The 27,069-nt window shown below is 49.2% G+C and overlaps 1 protein-coding gene and 1 long non-coding RNA gene across 6 annotated transcripts; one reads left to right on the plus strand and one right to left on the minus strand.

The window, feature by feature from the left end:
* Window positions 1-1,092: 1,092 nt before the first annotated feature.
* On the minus strand, window positions 1,093-7,152 carry LOC140422038 (uncharacterized). Its single transcript, XR_011947236.1, has 2 exons — window positions 6,995-7,152; window positions 1,093-2,113 (listed from the first exon to the last, which is right to left on the minus strand). It is a non-coding gene; the product is annotated as an uncharacterized lncRNA (long non-coding RNA).
* Window positions 7,129-25,219, plus strand: LOC140422009 (uncharacterized). Of its 5 annotated transcripts, none has more exons than XM_072506965.1 (2): window positions 7,129-7,403; window positions 20,341-25,219. In XM_072506965.1, the coding sequence occupies exon 2, from the start codon at window positions 20,699-20,701 to the stop codon at window positions 22,211-22,213; it is 1,515 nt and encodes a 504-aa protein (XP_072363066.1). In that variant the 5' UTR covers window positions 7,129-7,403; window positions 20,341-20,698; the 3' UTR covers window positions 22,214-25,219. The 5 variants fall into 5 exon arrangements, with proteins under 5 accessions (XP_072363066.1, XP_072363064.1, XP_072363062.1 ...); XM_072506963.1 differs by lacking the exon at window positions 7,129-7,403 and adding an exon at window positions 10,851-12,800; XM_072506961.1 differs by lacking the exon at window positions 7,129-7,403 and adding an exon at window positions 19,108-19,265.
* Window positions 25,220-27,069: the final 1,850 nt, after the last annotated feature.

Here is a 27,069-nt window from a genome sequence, read left to right on the forward strand (position 1 = left end):
CAAAAACACGAGAGAACCAAGGGGACTAGTGAGCACGAAGAACTGGGTGTGGTCAGTTAATCCTTGTTCCACTTGTCTTCTTCAATACTCTCTTGGCTGCCTGGGAGTGGCAGTGGTCACTTGATCGGTCAGGGCAGGAGTAACTCTGTTTATTGGCTTGGGCGGAGGGTCTGTTGGGTGGTGGAGTGAGTTTCCCTTCCTGAATTGTCCCCTTTGGAGGCCCCTGGTCTGCTCCTCCTCTGCTGCTCCTCCACAGCCTGGTATGGCAACTGCTCGGGGTAAGACCATTAGAAACTAGAGAGAGTCGTGAACACACCCCAGTCCATCACGCGAACCCGCCTCCCATCCATTGACTCTGTCTACACCTCCCGCTGCCTTGGGAAAGCGGGCAGCATAATCAAAGACCTCTCCCACCCGGGTTATTCTCTTTTCCAACCTCTTCTATTGGGCAGTGAGATACAAAAGTCTGAGAACACGCACTAACAGATCAAAAACAGCTTCTTCCCCGCTGTCACCAGACTCCTGAATAACTCTCTTCTGGACTGAACTGATCTCTTCACACACCTTCTCCACTGAGTAGTACTGCGCTCCGTATGCTTCACCCGATGCCTGTGTCTATGTATTTACATTGTGTATTTATCTATGTCCTATGTTTTGTTTTTCATGTGTGGAACGATTTGTATGAACTGTACACAGAACAATACTTGTCACTGTACCTCGGTGCACGTAACAATAAAACAAATCAATCAAATCATCAATCAATCCTCTCGGGATAGGTTCCACTGGGGAGGTAGTAACCTGTGGGTTGGAGGGTTTGAGTGTTGTGGATCATTGATGTTTGAGCCCTCATTGGGTCTGAGGATGAGGCTGAGGGGAGAGATAGGCACCCTGCTCCAAATGGGATTATATAGTGACTTCCTGAATGCCCTCCTTGTTGAAGCAGGGTCTCCTGTGGGGAGGCAGTGTTTTGACGCCAATGAGGCTACGCAGCTCTGCCCCGAGTATCCTTTTTGTGACGGTGCACGGTGCAATGTTCTTTCATTGGGCTGATGTTGAATCTTGATATTGTAGTGTGAATAAAGAACATTAGACTTTGTTTCATAAACATAGTTATTTATTACTAACACTACACTAATGAATTACTAAAATGTCTAAGATTAATACAGTTGAAAATAATGGTCTTGACGAATTTTCCTCTCCTTGTGGGTGGAATCTCCTTGGTGGAGGACGACGTGAATCTTCTTGTGTGCGCTGCCCTCGGATGTGGTGAGAGAGGAGTGAGGTTGGGTGTGTAGTGAGTCCTGGCACAGTGTGACTATCCTTGCTTGCCTGACTCCTGTGTACAAGGGTGTACAGGGCCGGGCCAGGTCTTGTACTGTGGTCACTTTCCTGTTGCCCCCTTTTGCTTGGGAGGTTCCTTCTTGGCCGGGGTGTCCTGAGAAGCTGAGTGAGGTTTCGAATGAGGCTTGTGGTGAGGGGCGTACGTCAGGGGACCGTGTGCTCAGGGCTGTATCTTGGTCCCTGTTATCCTGAGATCCTCTGCTTTTGGTAGTACTTTTTTTAATCCTGTTATTGTTAGTCTCTTGGAAGCTGCATCAATTAGAATTTCAACCAATTGTATGAATATTTGCTGGTCTTCTCTGTGTAATTGTGTTGAATGATGATTGTTCTGTGGGTCTGAGTGTCCTTGTTGATTTTTTCCTGAAATTTATGTCTGTTATTTTGGGGTAAAAAAAAAAATCGTTGACCGGTTCCTGCAAAGGTATGGACAGGTCTTGTACCCGAGAAGGGGACATAAGGATGTGTTATTGATGCCTCTGGTGTGACTGGAGCTGGGGGAGATGTGTTCTGACACCCGCCTGAACCTGGCACGGTGATCTTATCCTGGATTCTGGTGGGCGATGCGAGCACTCGCTACGTGAGAAGGTGTGCACCGTTTCACCATGTTTTCATGGCTTTTTCTTCTTCTCCCTTGTTCTCCAGGATATCCATTGGTACACACGGATGCACCAAGCTTAATGATTATACTGATCCATCTGTATTGTCGTCCTCCTGTCCTCTCCTGTACTTCTGTATTGCTGAGACATTTCTGCTGTGCTGTACCAATCCTGAGCTTTTGTTGGATATTTGTTAAAAGGGAAAAACATCAATAAAAATATAAATTAAAAAACCTGCAAATGGCAGAAACATTGGCTCTTGTTCCTCCCAGACCGACTCACTCTCTGTGTCTTCCCCCATCGTGGAAGTCTCACTGCTGGAAAGACGGATCTCCCGCAACAGTGAACCTCCCTCTGAAGGAACATTCCATTAGACTTCGGATTCTGGACACATGGAAAACCATGACTTGGATTTTATTGTGGTCATTCCCGGAACCCTCTTCCTTTTTCCATATCCCCCATTTATTGTACGAATGCAAAAGTGGGTGGGTGTTGGGAAACCCCTCTCGCCCCCGTGTGTGTAAAAATAAACCAACCTCTTTATTTCATCTTACCTTTTTCTGTGCAAGTTATTCAGAGAATTGAAACATACTCCGATTTTGGGCCTGTCTGGAGAATCTGGCGTTTTACGTGGGAAAATGGGCGAGGTCCCAGCACCGATCCTCTGACCGGTGAGGGGCTCGCAGCCGCGCCACGTAAAACGCACGGCCTCCACAAAATGAATTGCCGGGTTCGTGGCCGCACATGCGCATGGCGACGACCTGCAGCAGTCGCGCTGTACAACATGTCGGCTACGTGTGGACCTGATCTGCCAGATAGTGCCTCCCTGGACCTCCCCTCGCTGAAGCCCCCCCCCGCCCCGGCCAGCAGCAAGGCTCCCCCCCCCCCCCCCCCCCCCCCCCCCCCCCCCCGCTGACTGTGGAGCTGCTGGACAGAGTGCGCAGCCGCCACGCAGGTTGTCGCACGGCTGGGCCCACACGTCAACTGCGTGGTCGGGCACTCGGCCCATCGGGGGCGGAGCATCAGGGGAGGGCCTTCAGCTAACATCCTGAGGCCGTCCCAATGGCATGCGGCTACTCCTCGATGTTGCCGTTTTGGAGGGGGCGGAGCGTCCAAAAACCGCCGCCACCCCCGATTCAGTCGGAAAAAGGAATTCTCTGCCTGATCGCTGATTACAAAATCGCTGTCGGCAAGCAGAGAATCCCGGCCCCTGTCTCTTTAATCAGTGAGAGATCCTGGGCCAAATTCTCCAATTCCGAGGCTAAGTGCGGAGGATCTGTGGCATTTTACATGGAAACAATCGGTGCAACCCCCTCACCGATGCTGCGACCGGTGAGGGGTTGGCAGCCACGCCACAAAAAGCTCCCGGCCTCCACGAAATACATAGCCGGGTCTGTGGCCCCCCCTGGCCATACCATCACCAGAACAGAGATCCTGTCCCTTTAATCAGAGCGAGACCCAGTTGCTGGAACAGAACAGAGATCCTGTCCCTTTAATCAGAGAGAGACCCAGTCCCTGGAACAGAACAGAGATCCTGTCCCTTTAATCAGAGAGACCCTGTCCCTGGAACAGAACAGAGATCCTGTCCCTTTAATCAGAGAGACCCTGTCCCTGGAACAGAACAGAGATCCTGTCCCTTTAGAGATCCTGTCCCTGGAACATAGACCGATCTCCCTGCTAAATGTTGGCTAAAATCTTGGCCTCGAGAATAGAGGATTTTGTCCCGGGGTGATAGGGGAGGACGAGACAGGTTTGTGAAGGGGAGACATCTGGCGGTCCACATCAGGAGGCTAGTGATCATGATACCTCCAGAGGGACGAGAGGTAGAGGTGGTGGTCGCAATGGATGCAGAGAAAACCTTTGATCGAGTGGAGTGGGACTATTTGTCGGAGGTCCTGGGGCGGTTTGGATTTGGGCAGGTTTTGTGGACTCGATCTGGTTGTTATACTAGGCAGCGGTGGCATTTTACGGACGAACCGGTGAGTTCAGATTATTTCAGGCTGCACTGGGGGAGGAGGCGGGGGTGCCCACTCTCCTGCTGCTGTTTGTCCTGGCAAAAGAACCGTTGGCGATGGACTGAGAGCGTCAGGGGATAGTGGACATTATAAAAGAGACCATTCTTTTAGCCAGACAAATAAATGTGACAAGCTGATGGAGCAAAGGGTGTCAATGTGTTAGGAATAGTAAGGCGAAAAGGTCACTGATAGGAGTAGTCTATAGGCCACCAAATAGTAACAGGATGGTAGGGCAGGCAATAAGCAAAGAAATAACGGATGCATGTAGAAATGGTACAGCGGTTATCATGGGACATTTTAATCTGCATATCGATTGGTTTAACCAGGTTGGTAAAGGCAGCCTTGAGGAGGAGTTTATAGAATGTGCCCGGGATAATTTCCTGGAACAGTATGTAATGGAACCTACAAGGGAACAAGCGGTCCTAGATCTGGTCCTGTGTAATGAGGCAGGATTGATTAATGATCTCATAGTTCGGGATCCTCTTGGAAGGAGTGACCACAATATGGTGGAATTTAAAATACAGTTGGAGAATGACAAGGTAAAATCAAACACTAGTGTTTGGTGCTTAAACAAAGGCGATTACAATGGGATGAGAGAAGAACTAGCTAAGGTAGACTGGGAGCAAAGACTTCATGGTGAAGCAGTTGAGGAACAGTGGAGAACCTTCCGAGCGATCTTTCACAGTGTTCAGAAAAGGTTCATACCGACAAAAAAGAAAGACGGTAGAAAGGGGAAAAATCGACCGTGGCTGTCTAAGGAGGTGAGGGAGAGTATCAAATTGAAGGAAAAAACATACAAAGTGGCAAACATTAGTGGGAGACTAGAGGACTGGGAAGTCTTTAGGGAACAACAGAAAGCTACTAAAAAAGCCATAAAGAAGAGTAAGGTAGACTATGAAAGTAAACTGGCTCAGAACATAAAAGCAGATAGTAAAAGCTTCTACAAATATATAAGACAAAAAAGAGTGGCTAAGGTAAATATTGGTCCTTTGGAAGATGAGAAGGGAGATTTAATAATAGGAGACGGGGAAATGGCTGAGGAGCTGAACAGGTTTTTTGGGTCAGTCTTCACAGTGGAGGACACAAATAACATGCCAGTGACTGATGGAAATAAGGATATGATAGGTGAGGACCTTGAGATGATTGTAATCACTAAGGAGGCAGTATTGGGCAAGCTAATGGGGCTAAAGGTAGACAAGTCTCCTGGCCCTGATGGGATGCATCCCAGAGTGTTAAAAGAGATGGCTAGGGAAATTGTAAACGCACTAGTGATAATTTATCAAAATTCACTAGACTCTGGGGTGGTCCCAGAGGATTGGAAAGTAGCAAACGTGACACCACTGTTTAAAAAATGAGGTCGGCAGAAAGCGGGTAATTATAGGCCGGTAAGCTTAACTTCGGTTGTAGGGAAAATGCTGGAATCTATCATTAAGGAGGAAATAGCGGGGCACCTGGAGGGAAATTGTCCCATTGGGCAGACGCAGCATGGGTTCACAAAGGGTAGGTCGTGTCTGACTAATTTGGTAGAATTTTTTGAAGCCGTTACCAGTGCAGTACATAACGGGGAGCCAATGGATGTGGTATATCTGGATTTCCAGAAAGCTTTTGACAAGGTGCCACACAAAAGGTTGCTGCATAAACTAAAGATGCATGGCATTGAGGGTAAAGTGGTAGCATGGGTAGAGGATTGGTTAACTAACAGAAAGCAGAGAGTGGGGATAAATGGGTGTTTCTCTGGTTGGCAACCTGTAACTAGTGGGGTCCCTCAAGGATCAGTGTTGGGCCCGCAGTTGTTCACAATTTACATAGACAATTTGGAGTTGGGGATCAAGTGCAATGTGTCAAAGTTTGCAGATGACACTAAGATGAGTGGTAAAGCAAAAAGTGCAGAGGATACCGGAAGTCTGCAGAAGGATTTGGATAGGTTAGGTGAATGGGCTAGGGTCTGGCAGATGGAATTCAATGTTGCCAAGTGTGAGGCTATCCATTTTGGAAGGAATAACAGCAGAATGGATTATTATTTAAACGGTAAGATGTTAAAACATGCTGCTGTGCAGAGGGACCTGGGTGTGCTGGTGCATGAGTCGCAAAAAGTTGGTGTGCAGGTGCAACAGGTGATTAAGAATTCTAATTGAGTTTTGTCTTTCATTGCTAGAGGGATGGAGTTGAAGACTAGTGAGGTTATGCTGCAATTGTAAAGTGTGTTGGTGAGGCCGCATCTGGAGTATTGTGTTCAGTTTTGGTCTCCTTACCTGAGAAAGTACATATTGGCACTGGAGGGAGTGCAGAGGAGATTCACTAGGTTGATCCCAGAGTTGAGGGGATTAGATTATGACGAGAGGTTGAGTAGACTGGGACTGTACTCATTGGAGTTTAGAAGGATGCGGGGGGATCTTATTGAGACATATAAAATTATGAAAGGAATAGATAGGATAGATGCGGGCAGGTTGTTTCCACTGGTCGGGGAAAGCAGAACTAGGGGGCATAGCCTCAAAATAAGGGGAGGTAGATTTAGGATGGAGTGTAGGAGGAACTTCTTCACCCAAAGGGTTGTGAATCTCTGGAATTCCTTGCCCAGTGAAGCAGTTGAGGCTCCTTCTTTAAACGTTTTTAAGAAAAAGATAAGATGCCTTTCTAAAGAATAAAAGGATTTGGGGATATGGTGTACGGGCCGGAGAGTGGAGCTGAGTCCAAGGATCAGCCATGATCTCATTGAATGGCGGAGCAGGCTCGAGGGGCCAGATGGCCTACTCCTGGTCCTAATTCTTATGTTACAGAGAGAGACCTGGGCCAACCTTTCCAGAGTCTCCACCCTCCCTGGATTCACTTCCTTTCCCTTCAGTTGCTGTAAGTGACCAATTAAAGGTCAGAATGAGAAAAGAAATGGAAAGGGGGAGAAAAGAAAGTGTTTTACTCCCAGATGTTGGAGACAGGAGGAAGTTTCAGTCGGTGTGAAGCTCAATCTCAATTCGCAGAAAGCCCGCGCTGAATGGATGGAGGAATGGAGTCCTTCCGGTCCTAACGATTCCCTTTGGTCGATACCTCAGCATGACGGTCAGGGAGTGGGTTTTCCCTCGCACATGCGCAGCCTCTCCTCTCTCTTGCACATGCGCAGTCCCGGGCCGGGGGAGGGAAAATCACCGAGAGGCTTCTCGCTCTGGCAGGAGCTGTCAGACGGTTGCCTGGACACCTTGTCTCGAGGAGGGGGAACAATGAGTGGGGCGGAGCTGCTGTGTCTGTGCGCCGATCATGCGCACTGGAACCCTGAGACGTCACCGTGCATTCCTATGCATGCACCGGCAGGTTGTTGACCAATGGGAAGAGTTGGTGAACCGGAAGGACTCTCTTCCACCATCCAATCAGCTCCCCCGTTGTCTGAATGCGGAAGCTGGACAATGAGCAAAACTGGGGCCTCACACAGACTGAAACCTCCCTCCTTTCTCAAACATCTGTGAGTAAAACACCTTATTTTCTCCCCCTTTCCATTTATTTTCTCATTCTGGAGGGAAAGGATGTGAATCGAGGGAGGGTGCAGACGCTGGAAAGCTTGGCCCAGGTCTCTCTCTCTTAAACACATTGACATCCTTTGCTCCCTCAGCTTGACACATTTATTTGTCTGGCTAAAAGGATGATCTCTTTCCCAATGTTCACAATTAAAGGGCTGCTTTCCCCAGGAGATGGCTGACATTTAAGGGGACAGTAAATTAATATCGGACAGAGATATGTCTAGTGTTATATGGTACAGATTAGATATATTATTTATGGTTCTGTTATAAAGTACATTTATTATTATTTCCAGTTGTGTAATATTGTGCTGTAGCTATGTTATATATTTCCAGTCATCTCTTCCCTCAAGAGGGTTATTAGTCTCTGGATTTCTCTTGAAAATAAAATGAAAATGAATGAAATGAAAATCGCTTATTGTCACAAGTAGGCTTCAAATGAAGTTTCTGTGAAAAGCCCCTAGTCGCCACATTCCAGCTCCTGTTCGGGGAGGCTGGTACGGGAATCGAACCGTGCTGCTGGCCTGCCTTGGTCTGCTTTAAAAGCCAGCAATTTAGCCCAGTGTGCTAAACCAGCCCCTTCCACAGGGACCAGTGGGGTGTGGGGGTCATTGAATATATTCACGGATGAGGTGGACAGATTTTTAATAAATTGTTATTTTTTAAATCATTTTTTAAACAATGAGTGCAACAGTGTAACAGAAAAAATGGTGGAAAATGGGCACAAAGTGGAACAAGAGATATTGCCAACATAAATCCAAGCAACACATTGCAGAATTAATTTGGAGCAGGATATTTGAGCGACCAGAGCCTTGAGATGAAATGCCAGATCAATTGAACAACCAGTTAACAGGTTAAAATGGTGAGTGGGGAAAGAGGGTAAGAGTTTCTAAAAACAGAGGATAACAATTCAGTTTGTAAAATATGACAAAACAGACTAACCGGATATACAAATGAAAGTGAATAACACAAAATGAATGACAGAGAACTCCAAGAATGCAGATGGCCATTCACCCCTCAAGTCTACCGTGAGTCTTGGAAAGAACAGTTCACTGAAGCCCACTCCGCATCCTATTCTCTTAACCCGGTGCATTGATCATGGTCAAGCCACCTAACCTGAACATCTTGGACACTAAGGGGCAATTTAGTGTGACCAATCCACTTTAGCACAGTGGAACCCCCTTCAGCAATGGCAGCACTCAGTTCTGCCATGATTAACACTTGGATAATAGAAGAAAGACAATAGATAATAAGCACACGGCACATCTACCATAACTGAGATAAGATAACACGAGTCCCTGGAACACTCGAGGAGAAGAATAACAACTCCCTTCAACAGGATAAAAGATAACAAATTCAGACAACAAATCCATGATAGGGAAAGAGTTCAGATTAGAGCCTGAGTTAGTCTGAGCTGCAGATCAGCGCTCCAATCCTTGCCCTTCAAGGATTTAGCGAAGACCAAGGCAGTATTAGGATTATTGAAAGACTTGACGGAGTTGTCGGATACAATTTTCAGGGTCACAGGATAAAGTGACATAATTCACTGTAAGGTGAGATGGGAGCCAGGTCTCACCTCACCGTACCCGTCTCCAGGACCCTCTGGTGATCTTCAAGTTGTGGAAGGGAATGATTACAGGCCTGGGATGAAAACTATCCCTCGGCCTCAAAGACAGGATCCGATGCCCTTTCTAATTTGAAACGCTAAGGCTTCACATCCTGCTTGAGAAAACGTGGCAGCCGGTCCTCGAAGAACCTAACGGGGGCCTTACCCTCCACACCTTCTGGCAGGCCGACGACTCGGATGTTCTTTCTCTGACCCTCGGTTCTCCAAGTTCTCCAGGAGTCCACCACACCACTCAGCCAGTTTTCCAAGGATTGAATTCTTGCCTCCGCCGAGGCTCAACGTTCAGGATTCTCTCCTCCGGATCATCAAGTCTCTTCATGGTGTTTTACAGCTCGGCCTCATGAGCTCACAGATATTGAGTCAGCTCACTCTGCCTCTGGTCAATAACACGGATAATGTCGCTGACATAGACCGACCAATGATCCCACAGAATAGACGAGCAGGCTCGATAGGCCGAATGGCCAACTGCAGCTCCTATTTGTAATGGTCTCTGTTTCCAGGACAGGAAGCAGTTAGCAGGGATCTGCCAATCAGTCTGAATCAGCATCTTCAGGAGAATTGGGAGGGTGAATATTAGATACAGCAGAGTGAGAATGGAGGGAGAGTGGGATGGAGATTTACAGCGTTTGGGGAATGAGTGGAAAGAATGTTCTCTAGGAACTAGAATTGTCTGTTCTGAATTTCTATCCTGTACTGACAATGATGTATTTTGTAAATTGTTTTTACAGGATATTGGAGGAGGAGGAATTACAGACAGAAATCTCAAACGTCACGTCTCAATCTGACTGAGTCTTTCAATTCCTTGGAACTGGATATCACCGGACTTTGAATCTAGAAGGAGAAATTTTTGTCTGTTCTGTCAGCTTTAAAACATTTTAAACATCAGTGTGACTGGAAAAGCACCGAGACACACACACCCGAGTGAGAGTGTTCCAGAGCACTGACTGTGGAAAGAGCTTTAACCAGTTACACAGCCTGAAAAAACATCACTCCATTCACAGCGGACAGAGACCGTACACGTGTTCTGTGTGTGGACGAGGCTTCAACTGATCGTCAAACCTGGAGAGACACGAGGAGACCCAAAACATGGAGAAACCGTGGAAATGTGGGGACTGTGGAAAGGGATTCAGAGTCCCATCTCAGCTGGACGTTCATCGACGCAGTCACACTGGAGAGAGGCCATTCACCTGCTCTGTGTGTGGGAAGGGATTCACTCAATTATACACCCTGCAGACACACCAGCGAGTTCACACTGGGGAGAGGCCGTTCACCTGCTCTGTGTGTGGGAAGGGATTCACTGTGTTATGCACCCTGCAGACACACCAGCGTGTTCACACTGGGGAGAGGCCATTCACCTGCTCTCAGTGTGAGAAGGGATTCACTAATTTATCCATCCTGCGAAGTCACCAGCGAGTTCACACTGGGGAGAGGCCGTTCAGCTGCTCTCAGTGTGAGAAGGAATTTGCTCAGTTATCTAACCTGCGGAAACATCAGCGGGTTCACACTGGGGCAAGGCCGTTCACCTGCTCTCAGTGTGGGAAAGGATTCACTCAGTTATCCAACCTGCGGAAACATCAGCGAGTTCACACTGGGGAGAGGCCGTTCAGCTGCTCTCAGTGTGAGAAGGAATTTGCTCAGTTATCCAACCTGCGGACACATCAGCGAGTTCACACTGGGGAGAGGCCGTTCAGCTGCTCTCAGTGTGAGACGGAATTCACTCAGTTATCCAGCCTGCAGTCACACCAGCGAGTTCACACCGAGTAGAGGACCTTCACCTGCTCCCAGTCTGGGAAGGGAATCCATGATTCATGGCGCCTGCTGAGACACCAAGTTCACAAGTGATTACAAGGGGTTGGATTTTGCTGTTATTGTTTCTGCTTCAGTTACATCCAGGACGGCATTTTGTTCATTCTGACAGTTCATCAATGGGGAGGGTCGGAGGGTTTTGTTCTGCTGGTCTGATGGTAAATGAGCTATACTGTACACAGTGCTCCAGATGTGGTCTCACCAATGTCCTGTATAATTGACATTCTTACAGACTTCTTACTGTGCTCACCCCAGTCCAACGCCAGCATCTCCACATCACTGTATAATTGAAGCATAACCTCCCTACTTTTGTATTCAATTCCCCTCACAATAAACAATGACATTCTACTAGCTTTCCTTGCTGGACCTGTATACTCGCCATTTGTGATTCATGCTCTTGGACACCCAGATCCCTCTGAGTCTCAGAACCATGTGGGCTCTCCTGTGTTTCTAACAGACCCTCATATTCAACCAATACATCACATATCTCTGCCTTCCTAGCTTCAGCTGGCATCTCTAATTTCATTCACCTGCCAATTCACCAGCTTGCCGTTTTGAAACCCTTTTCAAGAAACCAAAGACAGGCCGTCCACCTGAAAAAAACTCTCAGCAGCCTCCAGCGCCATCCTTATACCACTACAAACTTGGTGTGTCTTTTTAATTTATACTGTACCCCCATCATTGGCGTCTGCCATTCCAAAGATCAAGGACCTGAGCCCCAAGTTATATTGCAACCCCCGGCCTGGTGTGTGGCCAGTTCTAGCCCCGGAGGACTTCCGGTGGTGGCTATGAAGGAGTAAGTCGCACATTTGGTGGCTCCCGCTCTGGTCGGACTTTTGGACCTTTCCCCCCTATTTTTTAACGGAGTTGAATTGTAGAACGGATGTTTGTGGCAATTCTCTACTGAATTCCCATTTCGGTGCATGGAGAAAAGGACTAGAAGTGTTCGTAAGGGCAGAAACAAAAAGACAGAAAAGACTTGGGCTGTAGTTGCAACAGGAGACAACATGGCGGAGAGGCGAACCTCTGGCTTGTCGACCCAGCAGTCTATGGAGCAGCTGAGGCAAGTCATTCAGGAGGGCTTTGCGACACAGAAACGGGACTGCTTGGACCCAATAAAAGCATCGGTTGAGTGGTTGGAGCTCAGATTGGACGCCCAGGATCGGGCGATCCAGAAGGTGGAGAAGGCGCTGGCTGAGCAGGAGGAGCATCAGACTGCGGTGGAGCTGGAGGTGGGGATGCTGAGGGACCAGCATAAGAAGCTTCTAGAGAAGGTGGAGGACCTAGAGAATAGAACCTAAGAATTGTCGGGCTCCCGGAGGGGTCTGAAGGAACGGCGCTGGGACATACGTCGCAGGCATGTTTGAGAAGCTGCTGGGGGATGGGGCATTCTCCCGGCCCTTGGAGGTGGATAGGGCTCACAGAGCACTCGCGAGGAAGCCGCGGATGGGAGGCCTCCTGAGGGCTATGGTGGTGAGATTCCACAGGTTCTCGGATAAGGAGTATATTCTGCAGTGAGCCAAGCAGACACGGAGCTATAAATGGGACAATAGCATCCTGCGGGTTTACCAAGACCTGAGTGTGGAGGTGGCCAGGAGGAGGGCAGGCTTCAATCAGATCAGGACGATCCTTTTCAAGAAAAAGGTGAAGTTTGGACTGTTATACCCAGCCCGTCTCTGGGTCACGCATGAGGATCAACACTTTTACTTTGAGTCGCCTGAGGACACGTTGGACTTTGCAAGAAAGAAAGGGCTGGCGAAGGACTGAGAACTTTTGAACTTGGCTGCAATGTTCATGTTTTTGTTTCTCTGTTTTGTTCCTCTGTTTTTGTAAAAAGTTTCTCGTTCTGCGTTTTATGGAAGATGGGTTTGAGGTGCCATTTGCACTGATTTGGAACCAGAAGTAGAGCTGAGTGAGTTAAGGTTTTCATTTGCACTGTTGGGGGATGGAGGTGTGCTTGTTTTGATCTTGGTGTTTTTTCTGTTGGGCAATTGTGTGGGGATTGTTTGATGCTGGAGTTTGTTTGTATGAGTGGGGGGGAGGGGGGGGTGCAGGGGAGGGGGGGGAGAGAACAATAGGTGGAAGACTATCTGCCGCCGGGGATGGGGGCCGCCAAGCTAGCTGGGTGAGCTAGCTCTCGGAAGTGCAGTGGGGGGGGGGTGCATATGTTTGGTTTAGGAAAGGGGTTGGGTTACAGGGTGTTGTTGCTGGGGAGGGGGGGGGGGTGAATGTTCTGCTGACAAGGGAGGGACTTGGGCTGAGGGACAGAGAGGAGGTCGGGGGCTGCCTGGGGGCGGACCGGTGCAGGCGCGGAACACGGGCTGGAGGTGGGCCTAAAAAAGGGGGTGGCTGAGCAGCGGAGGGTGGGGGGGGGGGGGGGGGGGGGGGCAATGAGCCCCCCAACTAGGCTGATCACCTGTAATGTTCGAGAGTTAAATGGGCCAGTTAAAAGGGCACGTGTGCTCGCGCAACTTAGGAGATTGAAGGTGGACGTGATAATGTTGCAGGAGACGCACCTTAAGATAACGGACCAGGTTAGATTGGGGAATGGCTGGGTCAGCCAGGTGTTTCACTCGGGACTAGATTGAAAGACTAGAGGGGTCACGATCCTGATCAATAAACGGGTGGTGTTTGAGGCGGGTAGAACAGTCTCGGACGTGGGAGGTCGGTACATTATGGTCAGTGGGAAACTGGAGGGGGTGCAGCTGGTATTAGTAAATGTATATGCGCCAAATTGGGACAATGTGGAGTTTATTAGGAGGATGCTGGGAAAGATACCGGACCTGGACTCGCACAGGTTGGTCATGGGAGGAGACTTCAATACAGTTATGGACCCTGGCTTAGACCGGTCAAGCTCAAAAACGGGCAGGGTTCCAGCAATGGCAAAGGAACTAAGAGGGTTCATGGAGCTGATGGGCGGGGTGGATCCATGGAGATTTAGGCAACCGAGGGTGAAGGAGTTCTCCTTCTCTCACGTGCATAAAGTGTATTCCCGGATTGATTTCTTTATTTTGAGCAGGGTCTTTCTGACTGGGGTAGTGGACACGGGGTATTCGGCGATTACAATCTCAGACCATGCACCGTACTGGGATGACCTGCAGGTTGGCAAAGACAGTAACCAGCGCCCGCACTGGAGGTGGGACTTTTGGCGGATGAAGGGGTGAGCGAGCGGCTGAGGAAATGCATTCAGAACTACCTGCAGGTCAATGACACGGGGGAAACTTCGGCAGCAGTGGTTTGGGAAGCACTGAAGGCGGTGGTAAGGGGGGGAGCCGATCTCGATCCGGGCTCATGGGGAGAAGGTTGACAGGGCAGAAACGGACAGACTGGTAAAGGAGATACTACAGATCGATAGGAGGTATGCGGAGACCCCCAGAGGCAGGGCTATTAAGGGAACGACGGAGGTTGCAGGCGGGGTTTAGTTTGCTGATCACAGGTGGAGCAGCTGAGAAAGGTGAGGGGGGCGATTTATGAACATGGGGAGAAGGCCAGTAGAATGCTCGCACAGCGGCTTAGGAAGAGGGAGGCAGCTAGGGAGATAGGGAAAGTAAAGGACTGAGATAGGAACCTGGTTGGTGATTCGGTAGGGGTGAATAAGGTGTTCAGAGATTTTTACAGCAGGCTGTACAGGTCGGAAACCCCTGCGGGGCCGGAGGGGATGAGGCGCTTCTTGGAGGGGCTGAATTTCCCAATGGTGGACGTGGAGCGGGTAGAAGGGCTGGGGGCCCCAATTGGGCTGGAAGAGATAGTGGCCAGCTTGAAGGCCATGCAGGCGGGTAAGGCCCCGGGTCCGGACGGGTACCCAGTAAAGTTCTATAAAAAGTTCTTGGGGATATTGGGGCCAGTGTTGTTGCGGATGTTCAATGAGGCAAGGGAGAGAGGGGAGCTGCGCCCGACGATGTCACAGGCAATGATTTCGCTGATTCTTAAGCGGGACAAGAACCCGGAGTTGTGTGGGTCCTACAGGCTGATCTCCCTGCTGAATGTGGATGCCAAGTTGCTGGCCAAAATCTTGTTCTCCAGGATTGAGGATTGTGTTCCGGATGTTATTGGGGAGGACCAGAAGGGGTTTGTTAAGGATAGGCAGTTGATGGCCAATGTAAGAAGGCTGTTAAATGTGATCATGATGTCCCCGGAAGGTAGGGAGATTGAGGTAGTGATCGCAATGAATGCAGAAAAGGCTTTTGATGGGGTAGAATGGGACTATCTGTGGGAGGTACTGGGACAGTTTGGATTTGGGCGGGGCTTTATTGACTGGGTCAGGTTACTGTATCAGGCTCCTGTGGCAAGTGTGTGGACGAACAGACAACTTCGGACTATTTTGGACTGCACCGGGGGACGAGACAGGGATGCCCCCTCTCCCCACTGCTGTTTTTGCTGGCTATAGAGCCACTGGCAATTGCTCTGAGAGCTTCAAGGAGCTGGACTGGTTGGGGGTGGGGTGGAGCACAGGGTTTCGCTCTATGCGGATGATCTGCTTCTGAACGTTTCGGACCCAGTAGAGGGGATGGAGGAAATCATGAAGATTTTTGGGGAATTCGGCCGGTTTTCGGGGTATAAGCTAAACATGGATAAGAGTGAGATGTTTGTGGTTCAGGCGAGGGGACAGGAGGGGCGACTGGGGAGCTGCCGATCAGGTCGGTAGGGAGTCGTTTTGGGTACCTGGCATCCAAGTGGCACGGGAATGGGACCGGCTGCATAACTTGAATCTGGCCCGGCTAGTGGACCAAATGAATGACGATTTTCGGAGATGGGACGTGCTCCCGTTGTCTCTGGCCGGGAGGGTGCAATAGGTGAAAATGATGGTCCTCCCGAGGTTCCTATATGTATTTCAATGTCTCCCCATTTTTATTCCGCGTTCCTTTTTTAAGTGGGTCAACACGGTGATCACGGGCTTCGTCTGGGCGGGCAAGACCCCACGGCTAAGGAAGGTAACGCTCGAGCGGACCCAGGGAGAGGGCGGGCTGGCGCTGCCAAATTTTAGCAATTATTACTGGGCAGCTAACATAGCCATGATCAGGAAGTGGGTGGTGGGGGAGGGGTCAGCGTGGGTGCGTAAGGAGGCGACTTGTAAGGGCACCAGTCTGGGGCGTTGGTAACTGCATCTCTGCCATTCCCGCTGGCACGGTACTCTTCCAGTCCAGTGGTGGTGGCGGCCCTGAGAGTTTGGGGCCAGTGGACGTGGCATGTGGGAGCAATGGGAGCATCGGTCTGGGCCCCAATTTGTGCTAACCACCGGTTTGCCCCGGGGAGTATGGATGGGGTGTTCCGGGTATGGCGGAGAGCGGGGATTGAGAGGATGGGGGATGTGTTCATAGAGGGGAGTTTCCCAAGTATGAGGGTGCTGGAGGAAAAGTTTGGGCTGGCGAGGGGAAACAAATTCAGGTATCTGCAGGTGTGGGACTTCCTTCGTAAACAGGTGTCAACCTACCCGCTCCTACCACTGAGGGGGATTCAGGACAGGGTAATTTCCAGAGGGTGGGTAGGGGAGGGGAGCGTCTCAGACATCTATAAGGAGCTTATGGGGTCGGAGGAGACGCAGACCGACGAGCTGAAGCGTAAGTGGGAGGAGGAGCTGGGAGGTGAGATAGAGGATGGTTTATGGGCAGACGCGTTTCGAGTCAACACGTCTGCCACATGTGCCAGGCTCAGCCTGATACAATTTAAGGTTGTGCACCGGGCTCACATGACAGTGGCCCGGATGATCAGATTCTTTTAGGTGGAGGACAGGTGCACCATGTCCACATGTTTTAGACATGTCCAAAGCTTCGGGGATTCTGGCAGGGGTTTGTGTACATCACGTCCACGGTGTTAAAAACAAGGGTGGCGCTAGGTCCAGAGGTGGTGATTCTCGGGGTGGCGGAAGTTCCGGGAATCCAGGAGGAGAGAGAGGCGGATGTTCTGACCTTTGCTTCCCTGGTAGCCCGGAGACGGATACTTTTGGCATGGGGGGACCCAGAGTCCCCGAAGTCGGAGACCTGGTTATCGGACGTGGCTAGCTTTCTCTGTATGGAGGAAATTTAGTTTGCCTTGAGAGGTTCACTATTCGGGTTCACCCGGAGGTGGCAACCGTTCGCGACTTCCTTGCGGAAAATTAATTGTCAGCAGACGGGGGTGGGTGGGGAGAGTAGGTTAGGTTAGAGTCGGGGGTCAATAAGGGTGAGACCTGTACCAAAGGTAAACGGTTTTTGCACGATGTTTATGGTTTCATGTATCTTTTCTATTTTGTTGTTGTTTCTACATGCGCACGAACAGACTCAAAAACAGCTTCTTCCCCGCTGTCACCAGGCTCCTAAATGACCCTCTTATGGACTGACCTCATTAACACTACACCCTGTATGCTTCATCCGATGCCAGTGCTTATGTAGTTACATTGTATATGTTGTGTTGCCCTGTTATGTATTTTCTTTTATTCCCTTTTCTTCCCATGTATTCAATGATCTGTTGAGCTGCTCGCAGAAAAATACTTTTCACTGTACCTCGGTACATGTGACAATAAACAAATCCAATCCAATCCAAAATACCTCAATAAAATGTTTATTAAAAAATAAAATTAGGGCTGGACCGTTCAAGAGAGATGTTAGGAAGAACTTCTTCACTCAAAGAGTTGTAGAAGTTTGGAACTCTCTCCCACAAACTGCAGTTGAAGTTAGATCAGTTGTTTATTTTAAATGAGATAGATAGATTTTTGTAAATCAAAGAGGTTAAGGGATATGGGCCAAATGCAGGTATATGGAGTTAGGTTACAGATAAGCCATGATCTCATTGAATAGCGGGACAGGCTCCAGGGGCTGAATGGCCTGCTCCAGTTCCTATGTTCCGAAAAGTTGTAAATCTCCATCCCACACAACTCTCCCTCCATTCTCATTCTGCTGATTTTAATATCAACCTCTCAATTTTCCTGAAGGTGCTGATTCGGGCTGTTTGACAGATCCATGCTCACTGCTTTATAATAATAATCTTTATTGTCACAAGTAGGCTTACATTAACAGTGAAGTTACTGTGAAAAACCCCGCATCGCCACATTCCGTCGCCTGTTCGTGTACACAGAGGGAAAATTCAGAATGTCCAAATCACTGAGGGACTGGTTCAGCACAGGGCTAAAAAGCTGGCTTGTAAAACAACAAGGCCAGCAGTGCGGGTTCAATTCCCGTACCAGCCTCTCCGAACAGGTGCTGGAATGTGGCGACTAGGGGCTTTTCACAGTAACTTCATTTGAAGCCTACTTGTGACAATAAGTGATTTTCATTTCATTTTTCATTTCACCGAACAGCAAGTCTTTGGAGACTTGTGGGAGGAAACCGGAGCACCCGGAGGAAACCAACGCAGACACGGGGAGAACGTGCAGACTCTGCACAGACGGTGACCCAAGCCGGGAATCAAACCTGGGACCCTGGAGCTGTGAAGCAACAGTGCTGATCACTGTGCTATCATGTGTTTCAACACAGAATAAATAGGAGCTGCATTTGGCCCATCAAGCCTGCTCAACCATTCGATAGATAATTGGCCCCTCTACCTCAGCACCATTTTCCCTGTGTTGCAACCCTACAGGAGACCAAGGAATCTGCAACCTCAGATTCCCTCAGGCCTCACCCGAGTACCACCTACCTGGATGAGGCGGGCAGAGCTACACCCTTAACCCAGGGGCCTTTGTGACAAAAACACTTCAGCCCAAGTGTGGGTCATGGACAGGAGACCCTTCAGGCGACCGCCGGGCCAAGCACATCGGAACCACCCAGGGGTTCAGTCCAAAATCCTGGTCCCACCGTCTGTGCGGCGTCTGCACGTTCTCCCCGTGTCAAGTTGAGGGAGCAAAGGATGTCAATGTCTTTCAGAGAGAGAGAGAAAGATCTGGGCCAAGCTTTCCAGAGTCTGCACCCTCCCTGGATTCACTTCCATTCCCTTCAGTTGCTGCAAGTGACCAATTGAAAGTCAGAATGAGAAAATAAATGGAAAGGGGGAGAAAAGAAAGTGTTTTACTCCCAGATGTTTGAGACAGGAGGAGGTTTCCGTCTGTGTGAAGCTCAAACTTCGTTCACACAAAGCCGGAGCTCTGATTGGCTGGGGGACCAGAGTCCTTCCGGTCCTCCAATTCTTCCTATTGGTCCAAACGTTACCAGTAAGGTCAGGGGTGGGCGCTCCGCCCCACGGACGCGGCTTCCCTTCTTCCCCGCACATGCGCAGTCCCGGGCCGGGGGAGGGGAAGGTCACTGACTGGGTTGTCCCCGCGTCAGACCCGCAGCACCGACCGGCGATACCGAGCAGTGAGTCCCGAGACTCTCAGCAGCTTGACCAGGCTGCACGGAAAGAGCTGAAGCGGCTTCCTGACTCCCTGTCGGAAGGGAAGCCGCGCACCTCCCGCCAGATACCCGTACATGTAAATATTTTTATTACTTTTCTTTTCAACATTTTTCAAACAATGAAAGCAGCAGAAAAACTGGCGGGAAATGGGCCCAGAGAACAAGAGATATTGCCGCAGAAATACAACCAGACATTGAGAATTCATTCAGAACAGGATATCTGAGGGAGCACAGCCTCCAGATGAAATGTCAGCAATTCAACAACCAGTCAACATGTTCACATAGTGAGTGGGGAAAGAGGGTTAGATTCTATCAAAACAGGAGGATAACAATGCAGCTCACACACCCCAAAGTATTGGGGAACTGACTAACAACATAGTCAACTTGAAATGGATCTGTCCTGTGTCTTGCATTTTTGTGCGCCCTTTCTTTTAATTTTAAGCTGTCCCTAACCTCTTATTTGTCCGTGGCTGTTTTTATTTGTGAAGCGGAGCCTTTTCCTCTCGGGGATATACTTGCTCTCTATCTCGTTAAATGTTTCTTTAAATATTCTCCACTGATCTTCAGTTGTTTGACCCAGTAGCCGATCTCCCCAGTTTACCGTGGACAGTCTCTGTCTCATCCCGTTAACGTCAGCCTTACCCAATTCTAAAATTCTACTGTCTGTAACGTGCTTTTCACTTTCAAACACTACAGTGAATTCAATCATGTTGTGATCACGATTTGATAAATGTTTGCGCAGTTAGGCTACCAACTAAATTAGGGTTATTACTCATAATTAAATCTTTTTTCAAATATATTTAGAGTAACCCAATTCTTTTTTCCCCAATTAAGGGGCAATTTAGCGTGGCCAATTGACCTACCCTGCACATCTTTTTGGGTTGTGGGGGTGAGACCCAGACAGACAGGGGGAGAATGTGCAAAGGCTTTTATACTCTTAGCTCAGATTCTCTGCCCCTCTGAGTCCCGTCCCTGGAGACTAGGCTGTGAATCCCGAGGTACGGTTGTTATACTTACTGCTCCAATACTCCATTCCTTCCTGGAGACTAGGTATGGGGGAATGAGAGAGGAAAGAATGTTATGCAGAAACTAGAATTGTTTATTCTGAATTGTTATCCGATACTGAGTTGACTTTGTAAACTCCTTCTGCAGGATATTACAAGAGGAGGAATTACACACAGAAGACTCAAACGTCACGTCTCGATCTGAAAGAGCCACTTGATTCGTTAGCATCTGAATATCATCGGCCTTTGAATCCAGAAAAATTAATGTATACCCAATCTGTCGGCATCAAAACATTTAAACCATCAGTGTGACTGGAAAAGCACCGAGACACACACACCCGAGTGAGAGTGTTCCAGAGCACTGACTGTGGAAAGAGCTTTAACCAGTTACACAGCCAGAAAAAAACCACACCATTCACAGTGGGGAGAGACCGTACACGTGTTCTGTGTGTGGTCAAGGCTTCAACTGATTGTCCAACCTGGAAAGACACGAGGTCACCCAAAACATGGAGAAACCGTGGAAATGTGGAGACTGTGGGAAGGGATTCAGAGTCCCATCTGCACTGGAAACTCATCGACGCAGTCACACTGGGCAGAGGCCCTTCACCTGCTCTGTGTGTGGGAAGGGATTCAGTCAGTTATCCCACCAGCAGTCACACCAGCGAGTTCACACTGGGGAGAGGCCGTTGAACGGCCCTCAGTATGGGAAGGGATTCAGTCTGTTATCCACCCTGCGGATACAGCGAGTTCACACTGGGAAGAAGCTGTTCATCTGCTTACAGTGTGGGAAGAGATTTAGACAGTTATCCAGCCTGAAGTTACACCAGCGAGTTCACACTGGGGAGAGGCCATTCACCTGCTCTCAGTGTGGGAAGGGATTCAGTCAGTTGTCCACGCTGCGGATACATCAGCGAGTTCACACTGGGGAGAGGCCATTCACCTGCTCTCAGTGTGGGAAGAGATTTAAACATTTATCCAGCCTGAAGAAACACCAGCGAGTTCACACTGGGGAGAGGCCGTTCACCTGCTCTCAGTGTGGGAAGGGATTCAGATATTCATCCAACCTGCGGAAACACCAGCGAGTTCACACTGGGGAGAAGCTATTCACGTGCTCTCAGTGTGGGAAAGGATTCAATCGGTTAACCCACCTACGGACGCACCAGCAAGTTCACACTGGGGAGAGGCCGTTCACCTGTTCGCAGTGTGGGATGCGATTCATTCACTTATCTAGTCTGAAGACACACCAGCGAGATCACACTGGGGAGAGGCCATTCACTTGCTCTGTGTGTGAGAAAGGATTCACTCGGTTATCTAACCTGAAGACACACCAGCGGGTTCACACTGGGGAGAAGCCATTCACCTGCTCTGTGTGTGAGAAAGGATTCACTCGGTTATCTAACCTGCAGTTACACCAGCGGATTCACACTGGGGAGAGGCCGTTCACCTGCTCTGTGTGTGAGAAAGGATTCACTCGGTTATCTAACCTGAAGACACATCAGCGAGTTCACACTGGGGAGAAGCCGTTCACCTGCTCTCAGTGTGGGACGCGATCCACTCACTTATCTAGTCTGAAGACGCACCAGCACGATCACACAGTGGAGAGGCCATTCAACTGCTCTGTGTGTGGGAAAGGATTCACTCGGTTATCTGACCTGAAGACACACCAGCGGGTTCATACTGGGGAGAAGCCATTCACCTGCTCTCAGTGTGGGATGCGATTCACTCGCTTATCTAGTCTTAAGACACACCAGCGAGATCACACTGGGGAGAGACCATTCACCTGCTCTGTGTGTGAGAAAGGATTCACTCGCTTATCTATTCTGAAGAGACACCAGCGAGTTCACACTGGGGAGAAGCCGTTCACCTGCTCTCAGTGTGGGAAGGGATTCAGTGATTCATCCAACCTGCAGACACACCAGCGAATTCACACTGGGGAGAGGCCGTTCACCTGCTCTCGGTGTGGGAAGGGATTCACTCAGTCATCCAACCTGCAGAGTCACCAGCGAGTTCACACTGGGTAGAGGCCATTCACCTGTGGGAAGGGAAAGCATGATTCATTGCATCTGCTGAGACACCAATAAATTGACCAGTGATTACAGGAGTTGGATTCTGCTGTTATTGTTTCTGCTCTCAGTTACATCCAGGACTGCATTGTGTTCATTCTGACAGTTGGTCAATGGGGAGGGTCGGAGGATTTCTTTCTGCTGGACTGGCCGGTCTCATGGCTTTGCCTCCAGTGGGCTGATGTTCTTTGTCTTGTTGCGAATACCTGGTTTCAAATTTCATAAGGATCACAGAGTAAAAGGATGTTTCGCAAGTGAGAAGATATTCAGTTTGCATTTCTGTTTGGATCCCCCAAAATCATGCCACATTGCCATGAAGATGGGCCGTGATGGTTACATGGGTTTTTTTTTGTTTAATTTATCTGGGTGTTGCTCACAGAAGAACGCCATCAGGGTATGTGGGGCAAGTTGTCTGAGGTGGACTGGGAAACTGATGGGAGACCTAGAATAGCTAATATTTAAGGAATGATTACATATTTACCAGGGGCTCTCTCTCTATTGAGATTTTTGTGGTATACAGAAGAAGGATCAGTGTGTACGTACAGACACGGTTGTTCTTTCTCTCGCATTATTCACAGTGGTGGTTGTGGTTTCCTGTTTTTCGTTCCCCACTGTTTATTTTTGTTCCGGCTGTTGCCCCGCCCCCCCTTGTTTCTCATGCTTCTTTTGTTGGGCGTGGTTGGGTTCCATGTCTCCTGCCCCCCTCTCATTCCCCTATCCCACCCACCCCCTCCCCCTCCCTTACTGTGTCATGACTGCCTTCTCCTGTTCTTTGTCTTGTAAGCTGTTGGGCTACAAACAGGTCTTGGAACAACCGAGTGAATGGCTCCCACGTTTTGTGGAAGCCCTCTTCCGACCTCGGATGGCAAACTTTTGCTTGACTCTTCCGAATTTTATTAACTATTACTGGGCGGCCAACATATCGATGGTTAGTGTTGAAGTCCGATTTAGAAAGAAGATTTTAGATAAAGGTACCCTGGCTTGGATGCCTGGACAAGAGGCAATTTGTAGGAATAGATAGTGTATAACATGCTTGTGATTTTATAACCGAAGCATTACTAATATCAGAAAGGACACAAAATGGCTGTTAGCTGAGCTAGGCACATTGCTGAACAATCATTAGCTGGGTTACTTGCAAACTGGTACAAATAACATCATTTAATTACAGACAGCAGAGTTAGTCAGGGAAGCAGGAATGATTGATATCAAGGAATTGAATGTGAAACATACATGGGAGTTTTTAGGGAGGATTTTACCAGCACTGATAACAGCTCCACAGGACAAAGAGCAGAATGTATCCTCACCAGCTCAAGGTCTCCAGGTGCAGGCAGGAGACATAACTTTAAGTTGGTTTTGAGTGACTTCTTCATGAAGTTAGGGGTTGGTAAGACACCAACCCACTTTACATAATGTCAAATTTAATTGGATATATATCTAATGTATGTAATCTATAATCAGTATTATTGGACAAGGTCCGGCCGGAATGGGCTGTGTAGCTGTTTTGAAAAATATAAGAATGGATGTTTTCCTTTGTTCAGTGGAGAGATGGTCTGGGACTGTAACAGACGCCATCTCCCCGCCGGCGAAATGAACCGTTTGGTGCGAGGACCAGTAACCCTGGGCGTTGAGTGATTTCTTTGAGATTCTCTCCCGCTAACAGTTAGGAAGTGGGTAGTGGGGGAGGGGGTCGGTGTGGGAACGAGTGGAGGCAGCATCTTGTAAGGGTACGAGTTTGGAGGCTTTACTAACGGCGCCTCTGCCATTCTCGCCGGCTTGGTACTCCACAAGCCCAGTGGTAGTGGCAGCCCTGAGAGTGTGGGGGCAATGGAGGCGGCACATGAGACTGGAGGGGTCACCGACCTGTGACAATCACTGTTTTATTCCGGGAGGATTGGTCGGGGGCTTTAGGAGATGGCAGCGGGCAGGGATCGAGGGATTTGGTAATCTCTTCATTGAGGAGGGTTTCCGAGCCTGGAGACACGAAAGGAGGAGTTTGAGTTGCCGGGTGGGAACGGGTTTCACTCCCTGCAGGTTTTGGACTTTGTCCAGAGACAGGTCCCAAGTTTTCCCTGCCTCCCCCTAAGGGGACGACAGGATATGGTGATGTCAAAAACAGGGGTTAGAGAGGGTAGGGTCTCGGAAATATACAAGGAATTGATGGAGTGGGAAGGGGTCCCAAATGGGGAGGCAAAGAGGAAGTGGGAGGAAAAGTTGGGAGGGGTGTTGGAAGTCGGACTATGGGAAAAGGCCTTGATGAGAGTCAATTCATCCTCGTTGTGTGCCAGGCTTAGCCTGATCCAGTTCAAGGTGGTTCATGGGGCTCATATGACTGTGGCCCGGATGAGTAGGTTTTTGAGGAAGTGGAGGATAGGTGCGGGCAGTTTGGGGGTAACCCGGCGAACCACGTACACATGTTCTGGGCATGTCCGAAGTTGAGGGGATTCTGGCAGGGATTTGTGGACGTCATGTCAGAGGTCCTGGAAGGGAGGGTGACTCCGAGTCCAGAAATGGCAATATTTGGGGTATCGGAAGATCCGGGGGGGAGGGGGAGGTGAGGAGAAGCCGACGTTTTGGCCTTTGCCTCCCTGGTGGCTCAGAGACAGGTTTTGTTGGGATGGAAGGATTCAGAGCCTCCAATGTCAGTGACATGGCACGGTTTCGCAGGCTGGAAAAGATTAAGTTCGCCTTGAAAGGTTCAATTCAGGGGTTCGCTCGGAGGTGGCAACTGTTCATTGATTTCTTCAAGGAAAACTGTCCGTCAGCAGTAGGAGAGGGGGGCGGGGGGGGAATGGGAGGCACAGCAGTGTAAAATAAGGATGGGGAATCTAATATACGGGTAGTTAGGAGCTCGGGCGGAGAGGGCAGTTGGGTATTTTATGGTGATGTTGTTGCGTGTGTCGGTCCGCTCGCTTGTTTAGAATGTTAAATTGTTAAACTGTGAAAATTACAAATGCTTCAATAAAATGTTTTCTAAAAAAAAAAGGAAGAGGAACCTGGGCAGTACATTCATTTTGATCGTCTGCACCCTCCCCGCCAAGGTGAGTGGGAGTGTGTCCCATCTCTGCAGGTCCTGTTATACTTCCTCCACCAGGCTGGTCAGGCTCCACTTGTGGATCCCTGTCTTGTGATGAGCGATTTGGATCCCCAGGTAGTGGAATTTGTGCCGGGCCTGTTTAAAAGGTAAACCTTCCAGCTCTGCTCCTCTCCCTTATGGGTTCACCGGGAAGATCCCGCTTTTGCTCAGGTTAAGTTTGTCACCCAAATAGGTTCCAAACTCTTTCAAAAGCCCCATAATTCATTCCATGCGGTTTGCAGGTCCGAGATGTAGAGGAGGCCATCTGCATAGAGCAAAGCTCTGTGTCTCCTCTCCGGATCCCTTTCCAGTTCTTTGCCACCCTAAGCGCGATCTCGAGTAATTTGATCGCCAGGACGAACAGTAGCGGGGATAACAGTCATCCCTGCCTTGTGCCTCTGTGCGGCTGGAAGTATTTAGAGCTGGTGGGGGGGGTTAAACGGGGGTTTCATCCAGGCAGTGAATCCTGTTCCAAGCCCGAACCGCTCCAGTACCTCTATGAGGTACTTCCGCTCAACTCTATCAAAGGTCTTTTCTCTGTCCAGGGAGAAGATCACCTCAGGTTTTCTCTCCACGGATGGGGTCATGATCACGTTCAGCAGGCGCCTGATGTTCAGATTTTTAACCTCCTTATGTCCTCTTCACAACTTACTTTCCTGCCTATCTTTGTGTTATTGAAACATAGGAGCAGGAGTTGGCCATTCAGCCCGTCGAGCCTGCTCCACCATTCAATACGATCATGGCTGATCATCCACTTCAATGTCTTTTCCCCCACACTGTCCCCATATCCCTTTGTGTTATTGGGTCTCTGTTTGTCAGTCTCTGCTTTAAACACGCTCAATGGCTGAGCTCCCACAGCTCTCTGGGGGAGAGAATTCCAAAGATTCACAACGTGTAGATCTCTGTAGATCAAACCAACATTCCATCATCTCTGCTCCTACCCCCCTCGTAGGAAGTGGCTTCCAGGTATTTCCCACTTTCTTCAAATGCAAACGAGTCAGAGAGCACAGAAAGAGGCCATCCCGCCCATTGTTCCCATGCTAGCTCTTTGAGTGAGGTATCTAATTAGTCCCATCGCCCGGCAAGTTTCTTTTCCCACAGAATCTGTCCAGTTCCCTTTTGAAAGTTACAGTTGAATTTACTTCCTGCACCTTTGTCAGGCAGTGAATCCCAACAGCTCGTTCGGTTTTAAATCTAATTATTTCATGATATACTGTGTTTGGATTTTCACACTGTATTTGAAATGGAGAGAAAATCAAGCCTCAGTCTTTATGAGTGATCTTCATGAATGGGCAGAGTGTGATATACCCAAGTTTTCAGTGCCAAGGTGCCATCCGGCAGTGCCAAGGTACCCATGTTCCCGGGGAAGGCCAGGGGTCCGCCCTGACCATTCAAGGGCTTCCAATGGCCGGGAGACCCCTCAGGTGCTGTGATGCCTGGTCCATGTCTGTGTAGACCAGTAACACTCGGCGCCCGCATGACCGCTTGCTGGGGAGCTAGTTAGATCACCGGGGGCTATTAGAGGGTCCTTCCGTTAATGGGATGGAGATTGGCCTTCATTGGAGCTCGACCTCGCCAACGGGAGTGGGCCGGTTAGATCGGAAAGCGATTAACGCTTGGCGTGGTTACCAATTCCGGACTCTCCAGCGGTCTAACCGGCTCGCCTGGCTCAATATGGCCATTAGATCATGGCTTGAGTTTTATTTGCTGTAAAAATGTAAATACTTAATTGCTGTGTATG

The sequence above is a fragment of the Scyliorhinus torazame genome, chromosome 5, assembly GCF_047496885.1.
Source record: "Scyliorhinus torazame isolate Kashiwa2021f chromosome 5, sScyTor2.1, whole genome shotgun sequence".
Classification (NCBI taxonomy): domain Eukaryota; kingdom Metazoa; phylum Chordata; class Chondrichthyes; order Carcharhiniformes; family Scyliorhinidae; genus Scyliorhinus; species Scyliorhinus torazame.

Coding starts and splice junctions, on each gene's coding strand:
- LOC140422009 (XM_072506965.1), top strand. CDS start 20,699: ATGGAGAAACCGTGGAAATGTGGAGACTGTGGGAAGGGATTCAGAGTC.